Genomic DNA, 18,535 nt, shown 5'->3' with positions numbered 1-18,535 from the left:
TGATCAAAAGTTATCAAAAGCTTTTCTCTAAGTTAAAGGGCGTGGCCGCTGTGGCGTCACTTCGCCATTCATACACGAACAGCTCTCTCTCCTACATACTTGCTCCAAACGGCTTCAAACTTTCTGCACGTGGTCAGAGCCCCTCCCTGAACGTCTCTATGTCATCATGATCTATGGCGCTCCCTTGTGGTGGAGACAGGAAGTGCCATGTTCTTCACTGACATGCACTCTGTTTAATCCTTCCCTGTCATTACACAGCGAAATGAGGATCACACATTTGACGTCCCACAGAGACACCTGTGTGGTTTTCTGTATCATGCTGCCCGTGGCGACTGTTGAACATTCGCCATGAAACATCAACTGCTTATAACTTCGCCGTGCATCGTCCTAGGGTCCTCAAATTTTTTTCATGTCCTAACGGTCCGTCCCCCCACATGTCTGCATGCTCATGAGTCACCTGCACAGCGCCACCTACAGGAAACCGGAAGTAACTGCTTCTGGACATTTTTCATGTATGAATCAAATGTTTTTTGAGGTTTGATGCACAGACGGGTCTCCACTATTCTCATGGTGTCTGGCTCCACCCAGTGGACACATACGGTACTGCAACTGATATAACTCCACCACGGATTCTCCTAAAATCCTCAAATTTTTTACATGTGATACAGACCCGACCACGTGTGGACATCTGTGGACAGCGCCACCTACTGTAAAGAGGAGGTTACTGCACACTAACAATTTTTACATATATTGAGAGATTTGTTGTACTGACACATCTCTGCTTCTGTCTGCCGGCTTTTTCCCACCGCTGGCAAAATCGCCGCAGCTCGTGGGGGGAGCAGAGGAGCGAAGGGACGGCGTGACGGGGAGGGGGCGGTCGCGCGGAGTGCGAGGGCCCGATCATCGCTGCTTGCAGCTTTAATTAGGGCCCGAGCACCGAGTGGTGCGAAGGCCCTATTGTAATTGCTGTGTTTATTATTATTATTATTAGGGCCCGAGCACCGAGTGGTGCGAAGGCCCTATTGTAATTGCTGTGTTTATTATTATTATTATTCTTATTATTTGTCTGCCTGTTTAACTGCATTTTTCACCCCTTTGCCATGCACGAAAACTCACGAAACTTTGCACACTTATCAGGGGTGGCGAAAAATTTGATATTTTGTGGTCGCTGCAAAGGGGCGGGGCAAAATGGCTCTACAGCGCCCCCTTGAAATTTTCAAAACACCCCTTGCATTTGGCTTAGTTTGGAGTAGGTGCACGAAAATTGGTACACATGTTTATCATACCAAGACGCACCAAAAAGTCTCTTGACACCATGACCTTAACCCAACAGGAAGTCCGCCATCTTGGATGGAAAATGGCGATTTTGGCGATTTACACCATTGGTATGTGAGCGAACTCCTCCTAGAGCTGTAGCCCGATTGACCTGAAATTTGCTGGAGGTCACCTAAAGGACCTGCTGATCAAAAGTTATCAAAAGCTTTTCTCTAACTTACAGGGCGTGGCCTCTGTGGCTCGCCAAAGTCTGGCGACGATTCATGATTTCGCCATGTAACTTTGAACGGCTCTCACGCCTGCATACTTTATCCAAACGTCTTCAAACTTTATGAGCATGACGAGGGCTCCGCCCTGAACACCTCCATATGTTGAAACCCTTACTTACTCGTGGCGCCCACTGTTGGTAACAGGAAATGGCCTCTTTTTACTCTGACGTGTACTGCTCCTACATAGTTGACAGCATCAATTTCATTTCACCTCTTGAACCTTCCCAACTAGTTGGTGAAGCTACACTATGAAGGCCGTGAAGCTGCGTGCAATGGTGTCCGTGTGGCGGGGCGCCAACTGTCGATCCTTCGCCGTGAGATTACGTTTGAGTATTTAATGACCTTAACGACCTTCTATGATCATGAAAATTCATACACACATTCTCGGGGGCATGTACTAGCAACTGATGGGGGTCTCGTAAGTGGGCGGGGCAAAATGGCTCAATGGCGCCCCCTTGAATTTTTAAAATACTTCTCTCCATAGGGGTTTTTTTGGCGTAGGAAGACAAAAATCGACACACACACAGAACACGTCCAGGCGCACATAAAAGTCTCTTGCACCATTGATCTAGACCACACAGGAAGTCAGCCATTTTGATTTAGGCGGTCAAATTTCAGCGATTTCCACCTTTGGTATGCGGACGAACTCCTAGGGATTTCGACCGATTGACTTCATATTCGGTCGCTGTCACCTAGAGACCATGCTGATCAAAAGTTATCAAAAGCTTTTCTCTAAGTTAAAGGGCGTGGCCGCTGTGGCGTCACTTCGCCATTCATACACGAACAGCTCTCTCTCCTACATACTTGCTCCAAACGGCTTCCAACTTTCTGCATGTGGTCAGAGCCCCTCCCTGAACATCTCTATGTCATCATGATCTATGGCGCTCCCTTGTGGTGGAGACAGGAAGTGCCATGTTCTTCACTGACATGCACTCTGTTAAATCCTTCCCTGTCATTACACAGCCAAATGAGGATCACAGATTTGAAGTCCCACAGAGACAACTGTGTGGATTCCTGTATCATGCTGCCCGTGGCGGTGGCGACTGTTGAACCTTCGCCATGAAACATCAACTGCTTATAACTTCGCCGTGCATCGTCCTAGCGTCCTCAAATTTTTTTCATGTCCTAACGGTCCGTCCCCCCACACGTCTGCATGCTCATGAGTCACCTGCACAGCGCCACCTACAGGAAACCGGAAGTAACTGCTTCTGGACATTTTTCATGTATGAATCAAATGTTTTTTGAGGTTTGATGCACAGACGGGTCTCCACTATTCTCATGGTGTCTGGCTCCACCCAGTGGACACATACGGTACTGCAACTGATATAACTCCACCACGGATGCTCCTAAAATCCTCAAATTTTTTACATGTGCTACAGACCCGACCCCGACCCTGTGTGGACATCTGTGGACAGCGCCACCTACTGTAAAGAGGAGGTTACTGCACACTAACAATTTTTACATATATTGAGAGATTTGTTGTACTGACACATCTCTGCTTCTGTCTGCCGGCTTTTTCCCACGGCTGGCAAAAGTGCCGCAGCTCGTGGGGGGTGCAGAGGAGGGAAGGGACGGCATGACGGGGAGGGGGCGGTCGCGCAGAGTGCGAGGGCCCGATCATCGCTGCTTGCAGCTTTAATTATTATTCTTATTATTTGCCTGCCTGTTTAACTGCATTTTTCACCCCATTGCCATGCACGAAAACTCACGAAACTTTGCACACTCATCAGGGGTGGCGAAAAATTTGATATTTTGTGGTCGCTGCAAAGGGGCGGGGCAAAATGGCTCTACAGCGCCCCCTTGAAATTTTCAAAACACCCCTCGCATTTGGCTTAGTTTGGAGTAGGTGCACGAAAATCGGTACACGTTTATCATACCAAGACGCACCAAAAAGTCTCTTGACACCATGACCTTAACCCAACAGGAAGTCCGCCATCTTGGATGGAAAATGGCGATTTTGGCGATTTACACCATTGGTATGTGAGCGAACTCCTCCTAGAGCTGTAGCCCGATTGACCTGAAATTTGCTGGAGGTCACCTAAAGGACCTGCTGATCAAAAGTTATCAAAAGCTTTTCTCTAACTTAAAGGGCGTGGCCTCTGTGGCTCGCCAAAGTCTGGCGACGATTCATGATTTCGCCATGTAACTTTGAACGGCTCTCACGCCTGCATACTTTATCCAAACGTCTTCAAACTTTATGAGCATGACGAGGGCTCCGCCCTGAACACCTCCATATGTTGAAACCCTTACTTACTCGTGGCGCCCCCTGCTGGTAACAGGAAATGGCCTCTTTTTACTCTGACGTGTACTGCTCCTACATAGTTGACAGCATCAATTTCATTTCACCTCTAGAACCTTCCCAACTAGTTGGTGAAGCTACACTATGAAGGCCGTGAAGCTGAGTGCAATGGTGTCCGTGTGGCGGGGCGCCAACTGTCGATCCTTCGCTGTGAGATTATGTTTGAGTATTTAATGACCTTAACGACCTTCTATGATCATGAAAATTCATACACACATTCTCGGGGGCATGTACTAGCAACTGATGGGGGTCTCGTAAGTGGGCGGGGCAAAATGGCTCAATGGCGCCCCCTTGAATTTTTAAAATACCCCTCTCCATAGGGGTTTTTTTGGAGTAGAAAGACAAAAATCGACACACACACAGAACACGTCCAGGCGCACATAAAAGTCTCTTGCACCATTGATCTAGACCACACAGGAAGTCAGCCATTTTGATTTAGGCGGTCAAATTTCAGCGATTTCCATCTTTGGTATGCGGACGAACTCCTCCTAGGGATTTCGACCGATTGACTTCATATTCGGTCGCTGTCACCTAGAGACCATGCTGATCAAAAGTTATCAAAAGCTTTTCTCTAAGTTAAAGGGCGTGGCCGCTGTGGCGTCACTTCGCCATTCATACACGAACAGCTCTCTCTCCTACATACTTGCTCCAAACGGCTTCAAACTTTCTGCACGTGGTCAGAGCCCCTCCCTGAACGTCTCTATGTCATCTTGATCTATGGCGCTCCCTTGTGGTGGAGACAGGAAGTGCCATGTTCTTCACTGACATGCACTCTGTTAAATCCTTCCCTGTCATTACACAGCCAAATGAGGATCACAGATTTGAAGTCCCACAGAGACAACTGTGTGGAAATCATGTATCATGCTGCCCGTGGCGGTGGCGACTGTTGAACCTTCGCCATGAAACATCAACTGCTTATAAATTCGCCGTGCATCGTCCTAGCGTCCTCAAATTTTTTTCATGTCCTAACGGTCCGTCCCCCCACACGTCTGCATGCTCATGAGTCACCTGCACAGCGCCACCTACAGGAAACCGGAAGTAACTGCTTCTGGACATTTTTCATGTATGAATCAAATGTTTTTTGAGGTTTGATGCACAGACGGGTCTCCACTATTCTCATGGTGTCTGGGTCCACCCAGTGGACACATACGGTACTGCAACTGATATAACTCCACCACGGATGCTCCTAAAATCCTCAAATTTTTTACATGTGATACAGACCCGACCCCGACCCTGTGTGGACATCTGTGGACAGCGCCACCTACTGTAAAGAGGAGGTTACTGCACACTAACAATTTTTACATATATTGAGAGATTGTTGCACTGAGACATCTCTGCTTCTTCCCACCGCTGGCAAAAATCGGCGCAGCTCGTGGGGGGAGCGGGGGTGGGAAGGGACGGTGTGACAGGGAGGGGGCGGTCGCGCGGAGTGCGAGGGCCCGATCATCGATGCTTGCAGCTTTAATTATTATTATTATTCTTATTATTTGCCTGCCTGTTTAACTGCATTTTTCACCCCTTTGCCATGCACGAAAACTCACGAAACTTTGCACACTCATCAGGGGTGGCGAAAAATTTGATATTTTGTGGTCGCTGCAAAGGGGCGGGGCAAAATGGCTCTACAGTGCCCCCTTGAAATTTTCAAAACACCCCTCGCATTTGGCTTAGTTTGGAGTAGGTGCACAAAAATCGGTACACATGTTTATCATACCAAGACGCACCAAAACGTCTCTTGACACCATGACCTTAACCCAACAGGAAGTCCGCCATCTTGGATGGCAAATGGCGATTTTGGCGATTTACACCATTGGTATGTGAGCGAACTCCTCCTAGAGCTGTTGCCCGATTGACCTGAAATTTGCTGGAGGTCACCTAAAGGACCTGCTGATCAAAAGTTATCAAAAGCTTTTCTCTAACTTACAGGGCGTGGCCTCTGTGGCTCGCCAAAGTCTGGCGACGATTCATGATTTCGCCATGTAACTTTGAACGGCTCTCACGCCTGCATACTTTATCCAAACGTCTTCAAACTTTATGAGCATGACGAGGGCTCCGCCCTGAACACCTCCATATGTTGAAACCCTTACTTACTCGTGGCGCCCCCTGCTGGTAACAGGAAATGGCCTCTTTTTACTCTGACGTGTACTGCTCCTACATAGTTGACAGCATCAACTTCATTTCACCTCTAGAACCTTCCCAACTAGTTGGTGAAGCTACACTATGAAGGCCGTGAAGCTGCGTGCAATGGTGTCCTGTCGAACTGTTGATCCTTCGCCGTGAGATTACGTTTGAGTATTTAATGACCTTAATGACCTTCTATGATCATGAAAATTCATACACACATTCTCGGGGGCATGTCCTAGCAACTGATGGGGGTCTCGTAAGTGGGCGGGGCAAAATAGCTCAATGGCGCCCCCTTGAATTTTTAAAATACCCCTCTCCATAGGGTTTTTTTTGGAGTAGGAAGACAAAAATCGGCACACACACAGAACACGTCCAGGCGCACATAAAAGTCTCTTGCACCATTGATCTAGACCACACAGGAAGTCAGCCATTTTGATTTAGGCGGTCAAATTTCAGCGATTTCCACCCTTGGTATGCGGACGAACTCCTCCTCCTCCTTTTGACCGATTGACTTCATATTCGGTCGCTGTCACCTAGAGACCATGCTGATCAAAAGTTATCAAAAGCTTTTCTCTAAGTTAAAGGGCGTGGCCGCTGTGGCGTCACTTCGCCATTCATACACGAACAGCTCTCTCTCCTACATACTTGCTCCAAACGGCTTCAAACTTTCTGCACGTGATCAGAGCCCCTCCCTGAACGTCTCTATGTCATCATGATCTATGGCGCTCCCTTGTGGTGGAGACAGGAAGTGCCATGTTCTTCACTGACATGCACTCTGTTAAATCCTTCCCTGTCATTACACAGCCAAATGAGGATCACAGATTTGATGTCCCACAGAGACACCTGTGTGGATTCCTGTATCATGCTGCCCGTAGCGGTGGCGACTGTTGAACCTTCGCCATGAAACATCAACTGCTTATAACTTCGCCGTGCATCGTCCTAGCGTCCTCAAATTTTTTTCATGTCATAACGGTCCATCTCCCAACACATCTGCATGCTCATGAGTCACCTGCACAGCGCCACCTACAGGAAACCGGAAGTAACTCCTTCTAGACAATTTTCATGTATGAATTAAATGTTTTTTGAGGTTTGATGCACAGACAGGTCTCCACTATTCTCATGGTGTCTGGCTCCACCCAGTGGACACATAGGGTACTGCAGATGGTATAACTCCACCACGGATGCTCCTAAAATCCTCAATTTTTTTACATGTGATACAGACCCAACCCCGACCATGTGTGGACATCTGTGGACAGTGCCACCTACTGTAAAGAGGAGGTTACTGCACACTAACATTTTTTACATATATTGACAGATTTGTTGCACTGACACATCTCTGCTTCTGTTTTTCCCACCACTGGCAAAATCGCCGCAGCTCGTAGGGGGAGCGGGACAGGGAAGGGACAGCATGGATGCTGAAAATACCCCTCAGAAGTGATTCATTGGACTGTTGATCTTACATCTCTCCAATATTATTGTTTGCTAAAATGTGCTCTATGTTTTTGCAAATGCACTTTATGTATGCATGTGGTCATTTAGCACAGTCAGATTTCTACATATTAAATAATAGTCCTCAGCATTTTTGATCCATGCCCATCTGCAAACACAGTCATTGTTTATATCTCATACCAAATCCTATACCGTTTATACATCTTGACCCATTTGTAAAAAGACAGTAGTGGAATAGTTCATAGGCTCCTTCAAATGTGGCCAGCCAATGGATCCTTTTTTTGGTAGCAAAAAATCATCATCCGGGGTTGTAGGAGGATCACTACAGTGACTACAAAGTTAGATTATTTTACATTACAATACAGTTACAATACAACAAATTCTACTCCAATGCCCCCAAAGTAAACTTTTATGGTGTCAATTGCAGGTTGGGCAATAAAAGCAGGATTTCGAGATAAACATAAAGTCTTCCACAGACTAGATGGACTTGTTTAACAACAGTTCCTGTCATGCCAGTGCACCAGCTTGATAGTTCTTCTTCAGCAAACATAATTTCATTTCTAAGAAGTCAGTAGAAGTGTCTTGTTGTTGTTTGTATGTTGTCTACCTCAGCAATCTTCCAAAATCTATTTAGAGAGACAGTGTCTGTGTCTTCTTGTACTATGATGATGACACACAGTCCTCCCCTGTTCATGTCAGTCAGACACTTGTTCAATGCACTACAGACAGAAACAACTGCAGCAACCTGTTTAACAGTAAACAAACAAAGAAAAATCCTGGCAGTGAGACTATGCAGCAGAACATGTCATATTTAAACATATTTTCACTGAAAAATCCTAGACAGGTTAGAATTACACTACTCATAAAATAAAGGAAACAGGAAAATAACACATCCTAGATCTCAATTAATGAAATATTCCAGCTGAAAATCTTCAGTGATTATATAGTTAAATACTAAATAACATAAAAAATGTGTGTAAACAAAATTATTATCCCATGGAGGTCTGGATTTGGAGGAATGACCTCCTTACAACACCTAGGCATACTGAAGGCTAAAACTGGCACTCCTCATTGGCTTAAGAGAAGGTTTAGAGAGGGGTTTTAGTCATTCTGTACATAATCATTCTATATGAAGCTTTCAGGGTCTTGACATTGTTCTGAAGGTTAAACCACATTGATGAAGCACTTTTGCTATACTGTCACAGTCACATCTTTGCACTAATAATATACTGTCAGATTTTGGTGAGTGTGTGGGCTGACCCTTTTTTCAGGTTATGCCTCAGACCTGAGAGACAGAAAGAGTTAGTAGCCTTAAGTTATTTTCTTTGTCCTGCAATCAGGCCAAGTCAGGCGTGTCCACATTTCAATCACAATCAACCAAATCATGAGTGATAGAAATGTGGAGGATACTGTGACACCAGTAATAGAAATATTTTTTTTTCTGATTGTGTTTAGCTCAGTGCCAGTTTAAATACGTGCAGCTGCATTTTGCACAAGCTGCAGTTGAGAGACAGACAACTGACTTACCCCAAAATAAAGTGCATTATAGTAATCCAGCCGGGTGGTTACAAAGGCATGGATTACTGTTTCAAAGTGCTGTTTAGTTAAAAAGTGCCTTATCTTAGCTAGCTGACATAGGTGAAAGAAGCTTGATCTAACAACGGATGGAATTTGGCTTTCGAGCCAAAGTCAGGATCCATTTTAAAACCCAGGTTCACAATCTCTGGTTTGCAGTACAGTTACAAATCAGCAGGTTCGGCCCCTGCAGAGCTGGGTCCAAAAATCATCACCTTCGTCTTGGAGTCATTAAGATGTAGCATGTTCAGTGCCATCCAATATTTAATGTCCTTCAGACACATGTGAAGCGATTTCATAGACAGTCCATCCTTCTTTTTAAGGGGAATATAGATTTGACAGTCATCTGCATAGCAATGGAAGGATATGCCATGTCTTCTGAGGATTGAGCCCAGGGGGAGCGAATACAAAGAAAACAGAATAGGGCCTAAGGTGGATCCCTGTGGGACTCCATAAGGCCTCAGAAGATTCGCATTATCATTATATGTATATATATATTAAAAACTCTTAAAGGTGCAGATTCAGTGCACTGGCACCATCTTGTTCTGTCTAATTTGTATAATCCCAGCTGATTCAATAAAGCTAAAACTGATTAGCAAATTTTATACAAATTTGGATATAAAAAGCAAATTGTAAAGGATAATCTGCAAACTGTGTTATTAACCAGTCAGATTTGCTGGAGTTGTATGTGAGATTTGATGAATTTAACCAAATATGGCTGTACCCCAAATTTAGTGCAGAACTCTAATGTAGCTCTTAGCGTAAGTTCAATCAGGAAGACTCTGTTTCCCATCATTCACCATTTATCCTGATCCGCTACTAATCTCTGTCCTATTCCTCACTCCACTGCTCCCCCTCGCTTCCGCTCACTTAGTCAGACACTTAATAGAAAGCACCTCCCTCACCAATAAGCTATCACTTTCTATCCTGCTCCTGACCAATCACAGCGTAGCATGGAATTTAAAAGTCTCCATCTCCATCTGATCGAACCCGGCAACCCTCCTCTACCACAAGCACCACCAGATCCACGCCAGTTCAGGCCTCCTATCTCCTGCCCTCCAGCTCTCCACCACCACCAGGTCTAGACCCTGGGGGGGATCTTCTGATCCAGCGGCCTCTTGTCTTGCGTTTTCCCTCCTTTTCGGCTGTGGTCTTCACGACGGGGTCTAGACGCCAATGCACATTCAAACTTTGTACTTAATAAATCTTTCTCATTCAGTTCGCTGAGTCTCTCATGATTGAACTGGCAATTTAGTACTGTGGTAGTAGAAAACCTGGCATCAGAACAAAGTTATTAAGTCAAAAGGAACACAGATTGACTGTGGGGCATGGATGGAGCTCTAAAATACTCTGCGGATACTGGATCAGTTGTATCCACAGCACCATCTGGCAGAACAAAAGTGAGCACACCATTAGACAATCAATGTGTCAGCTTTGTTCACTCAGAGATGGTACCTTCATCACAGATATGGAATTTACTAAATAAAGGATGTAATATTTAACAGAAAGCTTTCTAGCAGTGATTTCAGGGCTAAACCAGCATTTCAGAAGATTTGTGAGTCCAAACAGACCTTAAAGACCAAATAATTATAACTGTCCTGTAGTCACATGACTCCAACCCCACTGAACATTTATGGAGTCACATGAAGACTGAGAAGCTCTTGAAAAGGCCACAGTATACTACGTCACTCATGGGATACTGTGGCCTATCAAGTTTAAACCAGATCAATGCAGCTGCTGTTGTGACAAGGTAGGGATAGAGATAAATCTGCAATTCATGGATATTTTTCTAATACATCCTTGCACAAAAGTGGAAAATTTTGTTCATAAGGAGAGTGTCACATTTTTCCTGGACTTCCAAGAAGGCACATATTCAAAATTAAAGTGGAAAATCACATTACAGGCTGATCCAACTTGAGTGGAAATTCCTCAAGACAAGTCAAAATGAGGCTCAGTAGTCTGTGTGGCCTCCATGTGCCTGCATGACCTCCCTACAATGCCTGGGCATGCTCCTGATGAGGCGGCAGATGTTGTCCTGAGGGATCTCCTCCCAGGCCTGGATTAAAGCATCAGTCAACTCTTAGACAGACTGTGGTGCAATGTGGCGTTGGTGGATGGAACAAGACATGATGTCCCAGATGTGCTGGATTGGATACAGGTCTGGGGAATGGGCAGGCCAGTCCATAGCATCAAAGCCTTCATCATGCAGGAACTGCTGACACACTTAAGTCACATGAGGCCTTGCATTGTCATGTATCAGAAGAAACCCAGGGTCCACTGCACTAGCATATGGTCTCACAGTGGGTCTGAGGATCTCATCCTGGTACCTAATGGCAGTCAGGGTACCTCTGGCTAGCACATGGAGGGCTGTGCGGCTCTCCAAAGAAATGCCTTCCCACACATTACTGACCCATCGCCAAACTGGTCATCCTTGAGGATGTTGCAGGCAGCAGAAGGTTCTCTGCAGAGTCTCCAGACTCTGTCACATCTGCTCAGTGTAAAGCTGCTCTAATCCATGAAGAGCACAGGGTGCCAATGGCAAATCTGCCAATCTTGGTGTTCTCCCCGGAGGTTGCTGCTTGGAAAAACTGTGATTTGTTGGGATTTAATAGGCTGCAAGTAAATATTTGTAAAAATGTGGTGTATTAGAGGTACCAAAAATGGACAGTAGCAGGAATTGGAACTTGGAGCTCATACAGGCGACAAACCTACTATTGGTTGTGATAGAAAGGTATTAGAACACACAATGTATCACAGTGTATTTATGAGACAGCGTAGCAGCAGACCACCTTGGTGCTCGTGCTAAACCTCTGTCCACTACCAAAGGCATACACAATGGGCAATGAATTAGTTAGGATTAGTAAATTGGTGTGAATGAATGACGCTATACAATACTGTCATGCAAAGCAGACCTGTTGAGTCAATCACCAGTGATGACAAAGTCTGGACTTCTGACCACAGCCTTCTACAGCTAAGTCAATAGGGGAATATATACTAGTGTATACTGTACATTGCAACCAATGATGATGTAATGCATATCAGAACATAATTGTTCAGGGATTTTACTAACATGATAAATCATATCTTACTCCCTCTTGGCATGCATGCAGACACATTTTTCTACTAGACCATCTTGGTCCACAATGCTAACCACTGCACCACCGTGCCCGCCCCTATCTGGACCATATTTTAAAATTAAGATTTTATTTATTTTATGTTTTTTAAGAGGAACGTTTACATATGATTAAAGTTAGGGAAAAAGATATTTGAACTCCTGCTGATTTAGTAAGTTTGTCAGAAATGATCAGTCTATAATTTCAATGGTTTATTTAAAGACAGAACAATAACAAAAAAAAATCCAGAAAAATAGAATTTAAAAAAAAGTTATCTTAATTTCATTATTATATTGTGGAGAAAGGAGAATTTTCAGTAACTTCTGAGATTAATGCACTGCAGCAGACTAAAATAAAATGATGTTGCACAACATTGTTGGCAGCATTGTAGCTTGTTGTTTTTCTAAAGAAATTACCTCTTTTTCTCATTTTTGAACACATACATGTGTGGGACATGACAATAAAACCGCTTCTGTTTCTCCGCCGAAACTATTATTATGTTGCTGACATGGCCATATTTCACACACAGTGCCCTAGCTGTTCTGCACTGTTAAATGATCACATTTTAAAATCATCACAGGGGACTTTTTTGTTAAGAGGGAGGAGGCTGATAGCCATGGCAGTTGATTTATCAAACTGAGCTATGGTGTATATTAAGTAGAGCAGCAGTCATGTAGAGATGGAACGTTCACGACAAGCAGAGAAGAACATTGCCTTTCATCAGCCCATCACACTCAAGTACAAAAAGCGATCTGGTTTAAATATCAATAATGAGACATCTTCTGAAAATTCCTGGCAAATTGCTAAAGCCAGCAAATTGCATGTAATGAATTCTGTTGCACTGCATACAGTGGCTTGCAAAAGTATTCATACCCCTTGAACTTTTCCACATTTTCTCACATTATTCCCACAAAAATAAATATATTTTATTGGAATGTTATGTGAAAGACCAACACAAAGTGGCATACAGTTGTGACGTAGAAAGAAAGTTAAACATGAGTTAATTTTTTACAAATTAAAAACTGAAAGGTGCAGTGTGCAAAAGTATTCAGCCCCCTTTTCTCTGAGTGCATCCAATTGCCTTCAGAAGTTGCCTGATGATTTCTGACTGATCGAATGTTGACCTAATGACTAGATACAGTCAACCTATGTGTAATTTAATCTCAGTCCAAATACAGCTGTTCTGTGACAGCCTCTGTGGTTTGTTGAGAGAATATTGGGGCGCAAACAGCATCATGAAGTGCAAGGAACACACCAGACAGGTCAGGAATAAAGTTGTGGTGATATTTAAAGCAGGGTTAGGCTATACAAAGATTTCCCAAGCTTTGAACATCTCACAGACCACTGTTCAGTCCATCATCAGCGAATGGAAGGAGTATGGCACAACTGCAAACCTACTGAGACATGGTCATCCACCTAAACTAACAGGCCAAACAAGGAGAGCACTGATCAGAGACACAGCCAAGAGGCCCATAGTGACTGTGGATGAACTGCAGAGATCTACAGCTAAGGTGGGGGAATCTGTCCATGGGACAACTATCAGTCATGCACTGCACAAATCTGGACTTAATTGAAGAGTGGCATTAAGAAAGCCATTGTTAAAGTAAACCATAAGAAGCCATGTGAGTGACCTAGCAATCATGTGGAAGAAGGTGCTCTGGTCAGATGAGACCAAAATTGAACTTTTTGGCCTAAATGCAAAACGCTATATGTGGCAGAAACCTAACACTGCACATCACTCTGAACACACCATACCCACTGTCAAACATGGTGGTGGCAGCATCATGCTCTGGGGCTGCTTCTCTTCAGCAGGGACAGGGAAGCAGGTCAGAGTTGATGGGAAGATGGATGGAGCCAAATACAGGGCAATCTTGGAGGAAAACCTGTTGGAGTCTGCAAAACACTTGATACTGGGGCGGAGATTCACCTTCCAACAGGACAACAACCCTAAACATAAAGCCAAAGCTACAGTGGAATGGTTTAAAATGAGACATATTAATGTGTTAGAATGACCCAGTCAAAGTCCAGACCTAAATACAATCGAGAATCTGTGGCAAGATCTGAAAACTGCTATTCACAAACGTTCTCCATCTAATTTGACTCAGTTTGAATTGTTTTGCAATGAAGAATGGGCAAAGATTTCAGTCTGTAGATGTGCAAAGCTGGTAGAGACATACCCCAAAAGACTTGCAGCTATAATTGCAGCAAAAGGGGGTTCCACAACGTATTGCCACAGGGGGGCTGAATACTTTTGCACACTACAGTTTTCAGTTTTTTAATTGTAAAAAAAAAAATGAACTCATGTTTAATTTTCTTTCTGCTTCATAATTGTGTGCCACTTTGTGTTGGTCTTTCACATAACATTCCAATAAAATATATTTATGTTTGTGGTCATAATGTGAGAAAATGTGGAAAAGTTCAAGGGGTATGAATACTTTTGCAAGCCACTGTATACTACAGAAGAGTGAGAAACTTGGTGTTGGTGATGTATCACATGACTAAAAGCACAGCAGTTTGTTACTTTTGGTGACTCATATTTAGACCTCAAAAATCATACTAGTTGTATTGACTTGGGGATTATTATGCTGAACAAAAAGTATTTCATACTTTTGTTCACCACTGAGCTCATTTTCTGCAATATTCTAAAAGCCAAAAAATAAAATCTGACTGGCCTTTTGTCAAGGGAGCTCATTAGATGCTAACTTCTGGATTGGCCTTAAAAAATATAAAATCCTTGCTGCTCTCCTTATGTAACCAAGGGCTGATGTGCTAATACAGCACTCCTAGCTAGCCAAAACATCTGACTTCCTTGCATTCCCAACATTTATTGTAGCAGCCTAATTCTAACAGCTAGATATGTGCTAAGCTAGTTAGTTACTAAACAACCACTAATACACACAGGAATCAACAGTGTTTACATTTATCTTGCTGAGGCCTCACATATTACAGCACTTTATATTGTAAACTGTATGATATAGTATGTGCTAAATAAAGCTGAATACGTCTTAACACTGTTCACAAACCCTTGATTCTTTCCTGAAAGTTATTACATCTTTACATATTGTATCCCTCACAGATTTTAAGCAAAGGTTTATTTTACTTTGATACAGTTAAATGTCTCTCACAAAGAAAACATGAGCCCTATGCTTCAGCAAGGCCAAGATTTCCATTATTACACTGAGTTAGATAATAAGACTGAACAGAAGTAACTTATGTTGTAAGAAGCCCATTTTGCCAAGGTGCACTCTTCTAGAAACCATCAATTATCAGGTAATTTTGCTACAATGAAAGAGCAACTTGAATGTAAGACAAAAAAGCTACCTGAAAAAACACCGCCATGGCTGCGATGATCCTCTTCTCCCTAAGTGCTGTACTGAGATTGTCAAAGTCATCTGAGTTGTACATGTAGATCTGCATCTGTAAAAGAGAGAAACACTGATTTAGGCAGAGGGAGATATCAAACCATCATCTGTAAGTAATTAGAAATGGTTGGACAGGTATTGTTGGTGTCTCACAGACAGAAAAGCAAATGTCTGTGGTGAGTTCTTCTCCCACTGAGTCTTAAAATGTCTTCATATACTTATCACCACTGAGACATTACATTGGCCATGATCTTTTCCTTTTCGCTGTGCTGTTTGGATTTCCGCAGTGCTTCCTGCAGAAACAGTTGTTCAAACAAATACATATGGTAGAAGCAACATCTTTATGTATGAGGATATGTTTAAGATGAAACTGAGGAAAATGTCTAAAAATATCTCATTACAGTTTTTGTGAGGTTTTCATGTAATGCAACATCTATGCTTCTTTTCATATGACCCACAACAATAGAAAGTACCACTACATGTAAAATTAAACCCCTTGGACTGCAGCGGACTAAGGGGGATGAAAGAAATCCTGCACAGGTTCAAACCTGGGCATGTTAACCATGAACTGCGGAGAGGTTATAATGCAGGCTTTGAGCTCATGGTGAAGCATCTAAGTAGGATCAAGACATACAGTGTGTGATGTCAATTCAGTTCAATTTATTTTCTGAACCTGCTCTGTCCACTACAGTGTTGTGGGGGTAGAGTATACTCTACCTCTCAGCTATTGACAGCTGGAATAGATGGCAGGCCCCTCACAACACTGTAGTGGACAGAGCAGGTTCAGAAAATAAATTGAACTGAATTGACATCACACACTGTTTGTCTTGATCCTGCTTAGATCGTATACCAACGTAACTTTCTTCTTTCTCTCAATTAATAATTTCTTGTTAAACTAACTTATTTTAATCATGTTAGATTGTTTAAAAGAATCATGTTGATTCAATGTATTAAAAGTTCAAAATGTAACCCCAATTTATTGTGTAATTTTTAAAGGATTTCATCATGTCCATGGAACCCAATTCTTAACTGTAACTCAAACTTAATTTCAAATGCAGCCATTATTTAAAGGTGTTAGGTAACTTTATAGTATTTTCATTAGTTTCTATGAATTTAAAGAGAATTGTTGAAGCTCATACTACTTATGTCCAATGTAATTTGTGTGCTACTTGTTAAAGCAACACAAACCAATTAAGTAAATGCAACACAAAACTGTTGAGTAAATCCCACAATCACCTATCTGATACCTATGCCTGACATGGCTGTGTGACATGCTTTCCCTTTGATGATGTACACTCAAAAAAGTAAACTTGGTAAGTTGTTGGATCAAACAAATGTAATTATGTGCAAATTATTTTTTGTTTGAAGCAGTTGAGTGCTTCGAACGGCATACGAGTCATGTGATTGGATCAGGTTGTGAATCGCTTGGTGGGATCGGGTGTGTTCAGGGATAGGAATAATGTAGATATATCAATATATAGTAATAGATAAATTAGTTAGATAGTGAAATACATTAGCTACATTGATACTTTTATTAGATATGAGTTAACCCTCATGGACTGTTCGCAAACACTACCCTTTTGTGTTGTTCGGGACAAAAACGTCCCCTAACTTTAACGGTTTTAAAAATATATCAGATAAATATTTTTTTGAAATTTTTTTGCATAGACCTTTTAATTAACTTCAGTTCTAATCAACAGTAGTGAAAAAAATCATTTCCCCCAACCCTTTAATCACCAATTTTATAAGGGGTGGTGCTGAAAATTGGAAAAAAAAACACACAAAATGGCTCATTTTTAATAGAAAAGGTGAATGTGGACTGGATTTTTTTTAACCTTTATTACAGTCTTGGTCATGTCAAACATCAGTAAAAAAACTGACTTTATTGCATTATTAGTTTTTGCACAGCACTGGATTTTCATTTTTTCCTCACATTTTGTCCCATAGACTTACATTATAACCACACTTTTTTTGACTGCACAGCCATGGCACTACGTAATCATGCATTCCTGATTGTTGGTGGTTTACCCTTACTGTCAAATCTCAAAATATGCAATATTTTCAAATTATTTTAAAATAAAAGCATTTTTTTCAGACTCTAAGCTAGTGCTCGCAGCTAGATTGTTGTGGAGGCTGTTTGGACCAATTAGTTATCTTTAAATAACTACTGGTGGTTTTCTGCATGTTTCAGGAGCAATGAATCAGAAACAAATATGATTGGTTACTTTGCTAACTAAAATGCTAAATGCTACCAGCTTTCAAAAATTCACATCTGCTTGGAATTCAACCTGAATGGTTGAAGTTACTATATGAGAGGCAGTGATCCATGCTTGACTGATCCTCTTGTATACATCACCTTTAGTGAAATGACTGGGGTCATGACCTCTTACCTTTTGTGGCCTGGACTGTAAAATGTAATACTGTAATATGAGGACAAGGAAACCTTTCTTATATGAGATGAGCCAGAAAATGTGCTGCTATGGAAGAATACCTGGCAAACCAGGATACACATGGGATTGGTATTTGTAATGATAACTTAAAAAAAAGAAAAGAATTAAGAGCAAATTATTAGCTTTCAAATGGACTTGGATGATGTCTTGCTCAGTGAAAGCCAATGAGAACAAACACTCATACAGAAACTGCTCAAAGTCAGGCACTATTGGTTGTCATGGTGATATAGAGGTATGACGCAGTTAGGAGAATGGTGACTTTGTAGCAGAATATTTTAATATGCCTGTATTTGTGTGCATGTACATAGAAACTGTTCATATGCACACATGTTTACATAATCTGCAGTACTGGAAATCATATTCCGGTATGCCAAGCAGGATTCTTTCTCAGCCAAGATCTACACTGTCAATATCACTTGTGTAGCATTTTCTCCAGCTCACTAATCCTTGCATAAAGAGCCCTGTGCATCATTTTTTGATCTATTTGTGGAGTAAACAGTTGTCAAGCTGCATCATATAGAGTCTGTTTGGTGAATTTATAGCAGAGACAGCTCAACTGGAACAACACAATCTCCCAGACTCGTGTTAATTAAAGTCAAAGTGGGGGGTTGTGCTTGGGAAT

The 18,535-nt window shown here is 42.4% G+C and overlaps 1 protein-coding gene across 1 annotated transcript in view; it reads right to left on the bottom strand.

The window, feature by feature from the left end:
• LOC114435948 (receptor-type tyrosine-protein phosphatase gamma-like) overlaps positions 1-18,535 on the bottom strand; it is a 234,170-nt gene that overhangs the window by 138,216 nt on the left and 77,419 nt on the right. Inside the window, exon 4 of the mRNA XM_028405936.1 lies at positions 15,423-15,518. Coding sequence (XP_028261737.1) covers positions 15,423-15,518 — 96 coding nt within the window. The remainder of the gene's footprint in view (positions 1-15,422; positions 15,519-18,535) is intronic.

The sequence above is a fragment of the Parambassis ranga genome, chromosome 5 (assembly GCF_900634625.1).
Source record: "Parambassis ranga chromosome 5, fParRan2.1, whole genome shotgun sequence".
Lineage (NCBI taxonomy): Eukaryota > Metazoa > Chordata > Actinopteri > Ambassidae > Parambassis > Parambassis ranga.
This window is presented reverse-complemented; position numbering and strand designations above follow the sequence as displayed.